This window comes from Pogona vitticeps, chromosome 2, assembly GCF_051106095.1.
Source record: "Pogona vitticeps strain Pit_001003342236 chromosome 2, PviZW2.1, whole genome shotgun sequence".
Classification (NCBI taxonomy): domain Eukaryota; kingdom Metazoa; phylum Chordata; class Lepidosauria; order Squamata; family Agamidae; genus Pogona; species Pogona vitticeps.
Genome location: NC_135784.1, coordinates 301,953,880 through 301,969,443, shown reverse-complemented (window position 1 = coordinate 301,969,443; position 15,564 = coordinate 301,953,880). Strand labels below are relative to the sequence as shown.

The 15,564-nt window shown below is 39.6% G+C and overlaps 1 protein-coding gene across 3 annotated transcripts in view; it reads right to left on the bottom strand.

The window, feature by feature from the left end:
* Positions 1 to 15,564, bottom strand: part of DYM (dymeclin) — a 238,828-nt gene that overhangs the window by 208,039 nt on the left and 15,225 nt on the right. For all 3 annotated transcript variants that reach the window (XM_072992948.2, XM_072992946.2, XM_078384136.1), the window contains exons 3-4: positions 14,992 to 15,081; positions 9,889 to 10,083 (exon numbers count right to left, since the gene is read on the bottom strand). In XM_072992948.2, coding sequence (XP_072849049.2) covers positions 9,889 to 10,028 — 140 coding nt within the window. In that variant the 5' untranslated portion in view covers positions 10,029 to 10,083; positions 14,992 to 15,081. The remainder of the gene's footprint in view (positions 1 to 9,888; positions 10,084 to 14,991; positions 15,082 to 15,564) is intronic.

Below are 15,564 nucleotides of genomic sequence, written 5' to 3'. Positions count from 1 at the left end.
AACCTTTCCCGCCTCTAAATCATAAATAAGTGCAAGGAATTTTTGTTACCTTCAAAGCTCTCTAAAAACCTAGGAATCGTTTTTGTTCAGAAATTATGTTTGATCTGCCATATAGCTTGTGAGGCAAAACATGATCGACCCACATTGTTTATACAAGCCATGGGCTACATGACATGCCCACATTGCATCTTCTGACACATTAAACTCAGGATTAACATGGCTAACAATCACCATACCCTGTTTACTCAAAAAGAAGACCTAACCTGGAAATAAGCCCTAGGATGATTTTTCAGGATGCTTGTAATATAAGCCCTACCCCAAAAATAGGAAGATATGGATGGAGGCAGTGACAGATTTTGCTCTCTTGGGCTCCATGATCACCGCAGATCGTGACAGCAGCCACAAAATTAAAAGACGCCTGCTTCTTGGGAGAGAAGCGATGACAAACCTTGACAGCATCCTAAAAAGCAGACACATCACCTTGCCAACGAAAGTCCGCATAGTCAAAGCTATGCTTTTTCCAGTAGCGATGTACGGAAGTGAGAGCTGGACCATAAGGAAGGCTGACCGGCAAAGAATTTATGCTTTTGAATTGTGGTGCTGGAGGAGGCTCTTGAGAGTCCCCTGGACTGCAAGGAGAACAAACATATCCATTTTGAAGGAAATCAAACCTGAGTGCTCATTGGAAGGACAGATCCTGAAGCTGAGGCTCCAATACTTTGTCCATCTCATGAGAAGAGAAGACTCCCTGGAAAAGACCCTGATGTTGGAAAAGAGTGAAGTCAAGAGGAGAAGGGGACGACAGAGGATGAGATGGATGGACAGGGTCATCGAAGCTACCAAGATGAATTTGACACAATTCCGGGAGGCAGTGGAAGACGGGAGGGCCTGGTGTGCTCTGGTCCATGGGGTCACGAAGAGTTGGACATGACTAAATGACTAAACAACAAACAAAAACCCCCCAAATAAGCCCCAGTTAAGTGAAACCCCACCCTCAACCATTGTGCAGCAACCAGAAGATGACATGACTGTATTTGAATAAATGTAGATTGTTGTGCATGAAAAAATAAAACATCCCCTGAAAATAAGCCCTAATACGTTTTTTGGAACAAAAATTAATATAATACCCTGTCTTATTTTCGGGGAAACACAATATTAATTGGTTGGCTCTTAAGTTAACTAACAGAACACCAGACTACATAAGCCTTTGGTGTGATGCAACATGATTTTTCTTATGATTTCATTCCCATCAAAAAAACAAAGAATATAAACGTCTATTAAAAATTCTTTTTCTAAAAACAATCTCTATTTTGGTTTAATAACTCAACATTTAAGAGCAAAAGTACATTTCTCAAAATATAATAATGAATGCACTATCAAAAACCAACAGTCTGTAGTTTAATATATAGATACCAACTATATCTTCCCAAGCAACTCAAGAGTGTGTTGCTCCTTACCTAGTGTATATAAAATCCACCCACCTTTTCCCTGTCTTTTTACTTCTCCTGGAAACACACAGAGGAGAAAATACTGAAGCATAGAAAACCCGAGTGTACAGTACAGTGGAGCCTCGCTTGACGATGTTAATTCATTCCAGCGAAATCGCTGTAGAGCGAAAACATCATCAAGCGAAATTTTAAAAAAACACTGAAACACATTGAAAACTGGTTCAATGTGTTCCAATGGGCTGAATACCTGCTTGTCCAGCGAAGGTCCTCCATACGGCGGACATTTTTGGTACCTGTATAGCGAGGAATCCATCCTAGAAAACAGCGGGGGCCATTTTGAAAGCCGGCGGCCATTTTGAAACCCGACGATCAGCTGTTTGCTGATCGTCACAAAGAGAAAAATCGGTTCCCGAAACAAGGAACCGATCAACGTGAAGCGAAAAAAAAACAATCTAAACATCGTTTGCGATTGCAAAAACTTCAACGTTAAGCGGATTCGTCATTAAACGGGGTAATCGTCCAGCGGGGCACGAGCTGTATCCATTTTTTAGAAACATACTATATTAAAACAACAGAACATAACCACCTTAACGCCTTTCTTTTAAACACTCTCATACAACATTCTTCAATCAGTTATCTGTAAAACTTCAAGTAAAAGGCTAAGTATTAACAGAAATATAAGTTTTTCAGCAAACTGCCTTAGGAACAATTCAAACAGCAGAAAACACATTAACTAGAGTGGTCGAAATGACTAGATAGGCGGGGTATAAATACAATAAATAAATAAATAAATAAATAAATAAATAAATAAATAAATAAATAAATAAATAAATAAATAAACAAACAAACAAACAAACAAACAAACAAACAAATAAATAAATAAATAAAACTATGATATAGGTTGATTTTCAAAAAGTTTTTTTTTTAATGAAAAAGCCTTCTTTCACTCTCTAGTGCCCATTTTTTATTTTAAAAAATTGGGATTTAAAGGACTACGGGGCAAAATATGATAAAATTGTTCCCTACAACCCACAGAAAGCACAAGGCAGCTTTTTCAGCATGATGATGATGAATCTTAAGTCTGAGGAAGTGGACTTGTCCATAAAAGCTCACATTAAAATATAGGTGCCACAAAGTTTTTGTCTTCTTTATTTTTCCTTTCTTTTTGCCTAACTTGATTCACAAAAAGTTCCAAAAAGCTGAACTAAACAAAAAGCAGGACCTGATGCAAATATGAGAAGGCTGGTAGGGATGAAATGCCAAACCATGGCTCCATACCAGATGAAAAAGCTTTGTGCTCAAACAGACACTGATTGTTGTTGTGGGTTTTTCGGGCTCTTTCGGCGTGTTCTGAAGGTTGTTCTTCCTGACATTTCGCCAGTCTCTGTGGCCAGCATCTTCAATACTGGACAACACCAGCAATCATTACATTAGACTGCAGAGGGAAGCCATTGAAATCCATAAACATCAGCATAGCTTCAACAAAAAAGAGGAAAGTCTGAAACTGAACAAGGGCCTGCCTTCCAGTACTGGAAAATACAGCCTGCAGAAGGTCGACGAACTCTACCCAGCCATAAGGACCAGGGATCATTGCACAAAAGAGACCAGCTAAAGACACCCATCAACCACAGTGACAGATAATCTCTCCCACTTATCACAACAATACATCCACAACAAAAACACGCTGATCACCCTATCTCCTGAAAAGGACAAAAGCTGTTCCCACAGCTATAAATACTCAACTATCCAACAAACAGCAACAGAGCATGGACAGAGTTCCTACTCCAGTCCTCTGAAGATGCCGGCCACAGAGACTGGCGAAACTTCAGGAAGAACAACCTTCAGAACATGGCCGAAGAACCCGAAAAGCCCACAACAACCATCAGATCCCAGCCGTGAAAGCCTTCTACAATACACACAGATTCCTTTTCTTGTTTTGGATAATGTAGAAAATACTGTTTCTTGCAAACCAGAACTGCCAAACTACATGTGGGCTGGGTTTGAAATCCTGATTTGCCATTAAACTATGATTTGGACCAACCATAGTTTGGCATTCAGATAGGACAGCAAAATATAGTTGGCTGATATTTTGGCAAGAAAAATGGCTGATATTTTGGCAAGAAAAATGAAACCGAAATGTATACACAGATAAGGAAAAGAGAAAATAAATGCAGGGAAGTTGGTCATATGCCTGCAAAACAGTCAATACTGTATATACTTCTGTATCCTATTTTCTACAAGGAAATATCCATGTCTAAAATACTTCATATTTGAAACAACATCTTAATTTACACCATCCTATATAAAGCGCTTCTTGGTGGCTCAGCTGACATACAACAGCGCCACCCAGTGGACAACACAGATTACATTCTCCAATCTCTTCTTCTAAATATATACCTAATTAGGAATCATACTATAATACACTCATACAATCTTGGAGAATACAAAACATAGGGAAAATGGTTACACTCTGGCTGAAATCATTTGCTTAGCACAGCAAGTCATACTAGAGTCTTTCTTTAGGCATCCTTCAGTCTCAAGAGACTATGGTAACGTGCTCTGTATGGAGGACTTGGAACAGCATCTAGTGGGGCTAAGAAGGCCACACTAGAGTAGGCCCACTGAATATGTCAAGATATGGTAGTGAGTCAACTCTTCCATGAGTTCTACTGATTTAAATGGGCCTACAACTAAAGTACAATGGGTATACTCAAGTGCAACTTACTATGCTAGGCAACATGATTTCAGCTCCTGTCAAATTACTTCTGACATAATGTTGACCTTAAGATTAATGACATCCAAAAGATCCTGTGGTTAACTGTAGTTGTAGAAGGGGTAGCTGTGTTAGCAAGCATTATCGGTGAAAACAAAAGGAAAAAAATAGGGGGGGTGACACCTTAAAAATGAACTTTCATATTTTTTTCATGTGAGCTTTCGTGGACACATCCACTTCATCAGACATACTGTAAGAGAAGGAGATCTAACATGGCAAAGGTTTATATATGGCATCAAAGTATAGATATAAAAATACAGTGGTGTCTCGCAAGACAAATGCCTCGCAGGACAAAAAACTCGCAAGACAAATGGTTTTGGCAGTGCGGTTGATGACTCGCAAGACAAGTCTTCCTATGGCCGTGCTTCGCAAGACGAATGTTTTTTGTTTTTTTGTTCCTGCCTCATGTTTGCTGATTTTTAAATGTTTTTCTATGATGTTTAAAAAGTTAAAGTTTTTTGATTGAAATTTTGTAAATCATCTGCACAATATGTATGGCTTTAAAGAGCACTTAATAAACCCTTTGTAAACCAAATTTGACTTTGTTCTGACTTTTTTTTTTGTCCATGGGAACGCATTAATTAGATTTCAATGCATACCTATTGGAAAACGCATTTTGCAAGACGAATTTTTCACAAGACAACATTAACCGCAGAACGAATTAAATTCGTCTTGCGAGGCACCACTGTACAGAGATCATGGTTGTTGGCAAGAAAGTCAATAGGTTTTAAACACTGTGATAATAACATTCTTGGTATGCAGGTCTTTCATAGAAGCTTATGCTGTAAAGAAAGTGAGAACCTTATAATAAATAAACAATGGTAAAACAACAATGGTAGAGTAGCATGAATTGTAATTAGATGGGCTATTTACAGTCGTTGATGATTAACTGGTCTCCTGAGGTCTTACAAACTAAAGGCTATGGCTTCCTTTATTGACTCAATCTATCTCATATTTGGTCTTTCTCTTTGCCTGCTTGCTATCTTTCACTTTTCCTAGCAATATTATCCTTCTCAATGAGTTCTGTCTTCTCCTCATAGGTTCATATTGCAATAGCCTCAGTTTTGTCATTTTAGCTTCAAGTGTCCGTTCAGGATTTTGTTTAGAATCTAGGTATTTGTCTTTCAGAAAGACAAATCTATGGTATTCAATAAAAGCCTCTCCCAACTCTACATTTTAAACAAATCTTTTTTCCCCCTGTCAGGTTAGCTTCATCATCCAGCCTTCACACCCATGTGCAATGATTATGAATACTGTATTATGGATTATCCTGGTCTTAGTTGCCAGCAAAATATTCTTACACAAAAGGATCTTCGCTAATTTTGTCTTAACTGCTTTTCTGAAGGTCAGTCTTCTCAGTTCTTAGCTGCAGTCTCCATTTTGACTGATAACTGAACCAAAACACGGAAGAGTTTTAACGATTTTGAATTCTTCATTGTCAGTGTTAAAGCTATGCAATTCATTTGTAGTCATTATTTAGTTGTTCTTACATTTCAACTTTTGCACTTTCCTTTTTAATTTTCCAGTTACTTCAACTCAGGGCTATTTTTCTGCCAGCCATATAAGCTCATCTGCATATTTTAAATTACTGATGGAGAAGCTCTACAGATACCCTTGACCACCAGAAAAAAAAAATAAAAGTGTGAATTAGATCAAATCAAATCTCAACCGGCTCTGAAGGCAAAAATGTTGAAGCTGAAGTGGTCCTGCTTTGCATACATCATGAGAAGGCAGGGTTCTCTGGAAAAGACAATAATGCTGGTAAAGGTGAAGGCAGCAGGAAAGGAGGAAGACTAAATATGAGATGAATTCACTATTTAAAGGAAACCACAGACTTGTCTACAAGACCTAAGCATGGCTGTTGAGGACAGGACACTTTAGAGGGTGGTCATTCATAGGATCGGCATAAATCAGAGGTGACTTGACGAGACCTAACAACAATAAGGCTCAGAGTGTTTTTCTTCTGAAATTCTTTGCTACACTCCAGTAGCCAACATATACCCACTACATGATCTCTAGTGCCTCTTCTTCTTTTAATCCAGTTACACTTCTCACTACGTATTTGGAGAAAGCCTTTGTCGTAAAATTTTGAATATCACTTTGCTCTCATGGGAAAGGAGATCTAGAATTCTTTTGCATCCTTTTAAAAATTGGAATGTATGTTGAATATTTCCAGTCAAAGGGTTACTATTTCATTTCTTTTGGTATATTTCCATATCTTTTGGTATACCGCTGGATTTAGCATGTTAATTCTTCATAGCCTGAAACAGCTCCACTGGAATCCCATCAATTCCTCCTTTCTTCCAAGTACAGTGGTGCCCCGCACAGCGAGGTTAATCCGTTCCGGATTAACCCTCGCTATGCGGAATCGTCGCTAAACGGGTAGGGAAAACGTATTGAAACGCATTAAACTTAGTTTAATGCGTTCCAATACCTTGCTTACTTACCCGTTCAGCGAGGATTCCCCTTGCCAGCAGCCATTTTCGCGCCCTCGCTAAGCGAGGGCAGGGCGTGGAAACGGCTGCCGGCAGCCATTTCCGGGCTTCCGGCGGCCATTTTGGAGCCGCCGAACAGCTGTTCGGCGGCTCCAAAATGGCCGCCGCAATACCCGATCTTCGCAATGTGGGTTTTCCCCATTGCGAAGATCGGGTATGTTTCCGTATAGCGATCCTGAAAAAGGGATCGCTATACGGAAACATCGCTATACGGTGCACTCGCTAAGCGAGGCACCACTGTACATCTTCCAAGAAAAGCTTTTACCTCACTTCCTAAAATTGCACATTTTTCATCAAAGGATTCTGCTTTTAAGAACTTCTTCACTCTACCCATGTGCATCATCTTCTTTTCATTTTACCCTGGTCAGATAATATGTTTCCCATTGATCTTTCGGCATCCCTAATTTAGGTTTAAAATTTCCTTTGATTTCTTGGACCTTTTGAAGGAGACCACTTATTTTCCCTTTTTTGTTGTTGTTCTCTTCTATTTCTTTGCAATGGTTATTTTAAAAGTCCTCGATCTATCATGATTGTCTCATCATGAGATTTTCTAAGGCACTTCTGCATAACAATTAGACTGCACCAATCACTGGCCAAAATCTTATTACTTACATAAGCAGATGCTATGTGCAGTGACACAGACTACAGCAACAAACTGCTACGAGATAAAGAGTTGACCCTTGTACAGTGGTGCCTCGCACAACGATTGCTTCATACAACGATGAATTCACACAGCGATGGGTTTTTTTGAGGAATTTCCCCCATCGTTTAACGATGTTCTCTATGGGGGAATTTCACTTAACGATGTCCCTTTTTGCTCATTTAAAAGTGTCTTAAAATGTTTGAAACCTGTTTTAAATGCTTGGATTCCATAGTGCACCTTGTGAAACATGTGCAAACTTAATTTGGTTTTGTTCTGAGTCTTCATTAACTTTTGGTGATTTTTTTATTTTCCCCATTTAAATCAACTGAATGGACAGATCAATGCATTTAAATAGGGAAAACAAAAAATCACCAAAAATTAAAGACGACTCAGAACAACACCAAATTAAGTTTGCATAGGGTTCAGGAGGTGGGATAACGATTGCAAGCATTTAAAACATGTTCCAAACATTGTAAGACACTTAAAAATGAGCGAAAAGAGACATCGGAAAGGACTTCAAAAGCACTGAAGCTCTTCTGTTTTCACTCATTTTTAAGGGTCTTACAATGTTTGGAACAGGTTTTAGATGCTTGCAATCGTTAGCCCACCTCCTGAACCCTATGCAAACTTAATTTGGTGTTGTTCTGAGTCGTCTTTAATTTTTGGTGATTTTTTGAATTTTCTCTCATTGGAATGCATTGGACGGCACTTTTAAATGAGCAAAAACAGACTTCGCAAAGCCATTGAAATGTATTGAGTCGGCTTCAATACATTCCAATGGAGGAAACATTGTTTCACTCAACGATGTTTCCTATGGGTTTTTTCACTTAAAGACGGCAATCCGTTCCAACTGGAACGGATTAACTGGTTTTCAATGCATTCCTATGGGAAATGGTGTTTCACAGAACGATGTTTCACGCAACGTTGATTTTTTTGGAACCAATTAACATCGTTGTGTGAGGCACCACTGTATTTAGTCCACCAACTGGACTAAATGCACCATCATGCACCAACTGCATGATGTGGTGCACAATGAGAAACATAAGCAATGATACCTTAATGAGCAGGAATTCACTCCCTGCAATGTTAGCTGTTGCATTTATACCACCATGTGTAAGCAGCAGGATTCAAAACCATGTCTGTTGAATGTCCTTCGCCTTCCACTACTCTTGCTGCCTTCTAGGTGCTGTTCAAGCATTCCTCTCCCCCATAATGACTGGAACGATCAATTCCCTTTTATTCATGCTACTTGGAATTCCAGAAGAGAGTGGGTATTTCTTAATCTGTTGTCTCATCTTTGACTGTCCTGCCTTTGATGATTCTGCTAGAAGTCCCAGTAGAATTTAGCCTCCTGGCATTATTGCTCTCCATATCTCTGACACACTCAAACCCCCTGTAAGAACAGTCAAAAACTAAAAGAAAAAAGCCCCACATTGTGGCACTTCAAAGACTAACTGCTATATTTTAATGTGAGCTTTCATGGATCAAATCCACTTCCTCTGACATAAGAGTGAGATTACACAACCAATTTTTATGCACGTATACATGGCACCAAATATAGAGACAGTGGTTGACTGGTTAGTAAGTTGCAAATTGTGTGAGTCAATGTGGTATTTCTTCTAAAATGATAAAAAACGTACGGTTAGTTCACTTCCTCATATTCTCCATTCAGAAATCAGCTGCCAATCAATATGGTCAAGTGAACTGGAAGAGTCACTTCAGTTTAACACTTCAAGATGGATCCAGACTTAACCATGCCTATTAAAGGTGACTCAATGAAACTAATAATACTTAAGTTAGTCATAACCAGTCTGATTGATTTTAATGGACTGTACGCTCAATACAGATGCAACCCATACATATTAGGTACTTAACCCGTTTCAGTTCTCCTACATTAACAACAACAACAACAACAACAACAACAACAGAATGCAGGACACGCAACAATGGGCTCAAGTTAAAGGAAGCCAGATTTCGGTTGAATATCAGGAAAAAACTTCCTAACTGTTAGAGCAGTACGACAGCAGAACCAGTTACCTCGGGAGTTGGTGAGCGCTCCAACGGTGGAGGCATTCAAGAAAAACTTGGATAATTACCTGGCAGTTATGCTTTGATTGTATTCCCTGCCTTGAGCAGGGGGTTGGACTTGATGGCCTCATAGGCCCCTTCCAACTTCACCTTTCTATGATTTCTATGAGCAACAACACTCTTCGAACTGCAGAGCTGGAAGGAACCCTGTGAATCATCCCCTATCAAGGAGGCACACAGTGAGGGATCAAACCACCAACCTCTGGCTCCACCACCAGATACCTAAATCATTAAGCTATGATCCTATGGATCATAAAGTCTAGCCCCTGTCTGGGAGATCCAGCGGGGAATCGAACTCCTAATCTCTAGATTCTCAGCCAGTTACCTAAAATATAGTAACTTTCCCTTGCACAACACAAGGAACTATCAGGCCATCCCAGTCAAACATCCTTAGACTGCTGCTCTATTAGAGAATGTCTGCATATTTACTAAACATCTTACCTGTTTGTTGGGGTGTTAAAGCTAAGAGAAAGCAGTTGATTCCAGAATGGATCATTCTCTGAGATTGACTCTCGTCCTGATAGCTTTTTAAAGTATTCATTTTCTGGAAGCTCGTTAATGCTGCTCATTGCTGCTGCCATCTTCTAATTATTTTCGTCTCTACTTTTTAAGGTTTCATTATAAGTGAAGAAAAGCCTATGAAACAAATGGGAGAAAATAAAAATCTATTAAGAGCATCACATCCCCTACCTCTACCCCAGTCCCAAAGTAGCCACACAGTTGTATCAAAGAGAAATTAGTCTCATTTTTCACCATAAACATCGGAGAACAGCAAAATTAAATACAGTAGGACTCCCATATCAGATCAGTTTCAGTGGTTTCACCTATCCATAGTATGGAAATTTTTTAAATATTGAAAGACAAAAAACTAGAAATATGTATTTTCATGGTATATTTACTAGAACAGGGAGGGTGCCAGAGACCTTGGCATACATGCCAAAGACATATGTACCGTGTTTCTCCAAAAATAAGACATTGTCCTATATTAATTTTTGCTCTAAAAAATGCATTAGGCCTTATTTTCAGGGGATGTTTTAGTTTAGTCATGTCATCTTCTTCTGGTTGCTGCACAATGCTGCACAATGGTGGAGGACGGCGTTTCACTTAACTGGGGCTTATTTTTGGGGTAGGGCTTATATTACCAGCATCCTGAAAAATCACACTAGGGCTTATTTTCAGGTTAGGTCTTATTTTTGGGGAAACGGTATTATGGATGGTTTTGATATTGATAATCTGTCTAGTTTTTAATATTTTTAACATTTAATATGTTTTTGTTAAAAGTCAGTTGTAAATCATTAAAGGAGAGCTGACTTGTGATTTCTCAAAAGTACAAAAAGAGGAATGTTGTTTTAAAAGGTTTGAAAGTACAGTAGGATCCCCTTATCTACAGGATCAGTATCCACTGATTCACTTACCCATGGTCTGAAAATGTTTTTTTTAAATATAGAAAAAACTATTTTCACATGTATTGCCAGAGCCAGACATTAAAGGAAGTTGGAGACTGTGCCATGAATACTGTACAGTACTGTACTGTACTTACTTGTTAGTGAAGAAAACATAGCATGGTTTCTGGTGCCATCTAGTGGCCAGTTCTAGTAATATATGTGAAAATAATTTTCCCTTTTTTTTCTTTTTACCATGATATGTATCATAGTGAATTATCTATCTATTCATACATACATATACATATACATATACACACAGCTCACTATTATCCACAGTTTTCAGTATCTATGGGGGGCTTGGACAATCCCCAGAAGATACGGGGGTCCTACAGTACTGTTCTCGAATGTGCTCAAGGAGCAGCCGAAGCAGGACCAAAGAAGAATAACACCAGGTGAGACAAAAAAACAAATAAGGAGTTATTGAGGAGGCTGCATCATCTTCTCTGTTTCACATATTAAATTACAGCATGGGTCTGTTCTCTTGCAGTACACCAGAGTGGGCTCACCAATCTGGAACTTCCAGGTTCACTCTCATAGGTAAAATTAATTAGTTCTAATTTAATGCATGTTACATTCCACTATATTCTATTTTTATAAGTGTTTCACTGCATAGAAGATTGCAACAGATTACACATGGTCAGGTTTTAGCTTTGTCTTCCGATTATAATTATCTAAGAACACTTGATAATATTATGATAATCAAATAAGGAACTGTCAAGAGTTTACTGATGCACCTTTTTTCTCTTGGAAAGGGAAAAAAAGAACCTTAAAAATCATTAGACACACAAGCAACCTGGTGGGTGTTTTCTAGGTTTTGTGCAAGCATTCTTTTGAAGCTCTATTTGAAACCAAGCCAATGACAATTCCCAAGCACACCATATAATTCAGATCTTTTCTGCCTACACTGTGGGAGGAACAAATCTAGAAGCCTGTGCTCTGGGGCAAGATGCGGGGCAATGCCCGACAGACACGGCAACCTCCTTGCCATCTTGAGAGTATGCCCAGAATCCGCTTTGCGTTCTCTGCCAGCACATCCATCCATTGTATGAGCCACTCAGCTTCTTCTGAGCTTGCACGAGGTGGCTTTTAAGATTCCTTGTTCAAGCCCTGTTATCTGTCATGGATGCATCATTACAAGCTGGAGATCTCGCAGAGCACTATGCTGGCAGGAGTTATGCTCTACAATTAAAAACAGGATACTAGTCTTTTCCCTTTCAGAAAAAAACAAAGAAAAGAGAGGGTCAGCATTAAAAGCATATGGAAAGGCAGACAAGAATGGGGGTTTCCCCTTTTTCGGTCAGGGAGGCAGAGGAGAAATGTATGTTTCAGGAGTTAGAGGAAAAACTGATTTTCAAGATTTAAGACGATTAACAATAAAATCCAGAAGACAAATCAAACCATCTTCTGGCACGAACAGACTTTCAATCATGAACAACCCTGCCCCCACCAGCCTGGTACATCTCCTGCCGAAGAGAAGATTAATAGCTATCATGCTGTGTTAAATCAACTTAAAGGGGGAACTGGTTTGGTATCAGATAGATGAGGAAGCACTACATTTGCCTTCTGTCACATGCCACACGGCAATGGATACAAGGGCAAACGCTGGCTTAGGCACTACTCAGATCCATTGCTCCCAACCCCCTATCACTTGTCCCCATCTAGTTTAGCATCATGTTTCCAAGAAAACAATACAAAATGCAGGAGCAGGCTATAGCTTTATTGGACCACTTTTAAAAAATCCAGTAAACAGTTAGCTTTCTAGGATAATTCATCTTTCTCAGGCTGTGCACCAAGTATAGTTCAAAAAAATTATATATTAAAAGTTGTTGTTCATGCCAGACAGGTTTTCTTAAAGTACGTTTGCAAATCTTAAAATTAGAGTACCATAAGTTCTACTCTGCTCTTCTGTTTACCTCTAGCATTTCACATTCAGACACAAGTGCCTGTTACACATATGGGCCTGGATCTGCGTGCGTTTGTACATGCATCACTGAGACAAAAGGGACACCATGCACAGAAAATATGTAATCTGCACCCTGAGGGTCCCGGATAAGGCAAGGAAAACTCTGAAGTGCTGGACTGCTAGTGACTTTTAACAACACCTGGCTACTTGGGCTATGGATCTGACGCTGCATAAAGCAGCTTCCTATGTTCCCAGAGAGAAGCAGCTGTGCTGCAGATCATTATTTCACATGACTAAGATCAGGGTTCTTTAAAAAAAAGAAAGCTCCTAAACTATTACGACCATAATTACAAAATGATACTCTGTTTGATATAACCTACAGGCTCATTTTCTTGACCTATCTGATCTGTGTGAAAGCACTTTTCTGTTTTAGGATCATGGCACAGTTGTAATGCTGCTTGCTCTGATATCTGAAAGTCCAGTATCTTATGCAAATACTACTTCTTGCTAGCAGGAAAACCTTTTTGCATATACCAACAGCTGAATACCAAAGGCCGGTGGTTCCCAACCTTGGGTCCCCAGAGATTCCTGGACTACCACTCCCAGAAATCCCGGCCAGCACAGCTTGTGGTAAAGGCTTCTGGGAGTTTTAGTCCAAGAACCCCTGGGGACCCAAGAACCCCTGGGGACCCAAGAACCCCTGGGGACCCACACTGTCAACAGTGTGTTCTGCACAATCCTCTGATTCAGGGGTCTCCAAACATTTCACTGTGAGGGTCACACCGGATATTTTTTATCATTTTTGAGGGCAAAGGAACAGGAACATGCATGCATGCCTGCCCGCTGCATGCACACACACACGCACTCCCGCCCCCCTGCATGCACACAGACACGCACACACACGTTCCCCCACACACATGGGCAGAAGGGAATGGGACAGGTAAAACGGTAAGGTGGGCCAGATGTAGCCCACGCACCATAGTTTGGACACCCCTGCTCTGGTGGATTGGGACTAAGCCGATTTCTGTATGAATTCAAAACACCGCCTTGAAAATATCATATATTTTTTATTAAGTCTAGACTCCCCCTCTGTAATACGTTAACATACATCAATTTATCTGTCAGAGTTTTTTTTAGTGCCAAAATAAATATGACTTCAAAAACGACCTGACAGTGTATCCTAACAGGTAACATTTTTGTAAGATTACCACTTAACTCTTTTCAAAACAATCCATCTTGATTTCTCATTTTACTACTTTATACATGCATCTACAAAATACTTTCTAGTTTTTATTATAATAGCCGAAGTGTCACAAAGTTCAAAACAAATAACAAATAGCAAACAGCACAAATCCAGTAAAAACATGGTTTAACGTCCTCTAGTGTAGCTGTGCTGATGTAACATTAATGGTGTAAATTGCCTCAAGTTCAGAAGTCAGTGAAGGAATCATCTGTTGCATTCTCAGCTGCACAACTCCCCCCCCCCCAAAAAAAAAGACACTGTTAGAGCTATGCCAATAAAACTAGGTAAGAGAATTTTGGCCATTGAGTATGACTACAGGCTACGTTCATAGTTGGAAAGTCAAACAACTTTTCATAACAAGTGCCAACGATTTAAGACATTTTAACACACTGAAGTAATGGTTCAAAAATTTGAGGTTACATCGTCTATATTTCCTGTACACTGAAATACAGCACTCCTATCTCTTCTTTTTTCTCTGCAGTAGGAAGCGAGATAACATCATGGGGCTACTGAGTTTGACTGTGAAAATTCTAAACTATACAGTTGTGCTACATAAGAAAAATCTACAGATTTTTTTTAACTCCCCCCAAAAATTATTCAAACCTTATTTTTCCAGGAAGTGACAAGCCCTTATGAAAGTACAATGGAAAGCAACAGATTTTAGAAGATTTACCTGCCCACCTTTATCTCCTACAGCAGTACCTTACTCTTCCCCATACAGTACATGGAGCAGCCCATTATAATGGTATATATTACCTTGACTTACAAGCATCTTACAATCTCATTCACCTCCTATATACTCCATTGGATTTGTAAATACTGTAGCAGCAGACTGCTAACAGTTCCACACTTCTCTCTTTTACAGTGGTATACTAGACAACATATATATCTGAGCCTTCCTAAAAAGTAGTGTGTGAATATTCACGATTCTACGGGCCCAAAGAGTTTCTTACCTTTAGAATTTCCAATTATCCCGTCGAGTGAGTTTCAGACTTCCTTTACAGGATTATCAGAGGAGGACACAAACAGCAGCGACTGCAAAACTGGAAGATATGGTATGAAGTTAATCAGCTGCCACACGAAACTTTCACGGCCAGCTCAATTACAAGAGCATATCTATAAACACAGAATCAGTCCTGGTGGAGCACGCACATTACTAGGAAGTTAACGATTAACCACTTCATATTTGCTAGTGTATCCTGCTTCATGACAACTTAATCCTAATGTAAACATCACCAACAAGCCACTGATAGGCTAGTGTCAAGAAACTTTCCCACAGCAGTTATGGAGGAACCCTAAGAAGACAGTTCGAAGAGCATACTGACAGCAATATCAAAGCTTCTGATTCTCATTATAGTCTCAATTTACTTGTATTTCACAATAATCTACAGCAGTGATCCTCAACCTTGGGCCTCCAGATGTTCTTGGACTACAGCTCCCAGAAGCCTTCACGACCATCTCTGCTGGCCAGGATTTCTGGGAGCTGAAGAACATCTGGAGGCCCAAGGTTGGGGACCACTGATCTA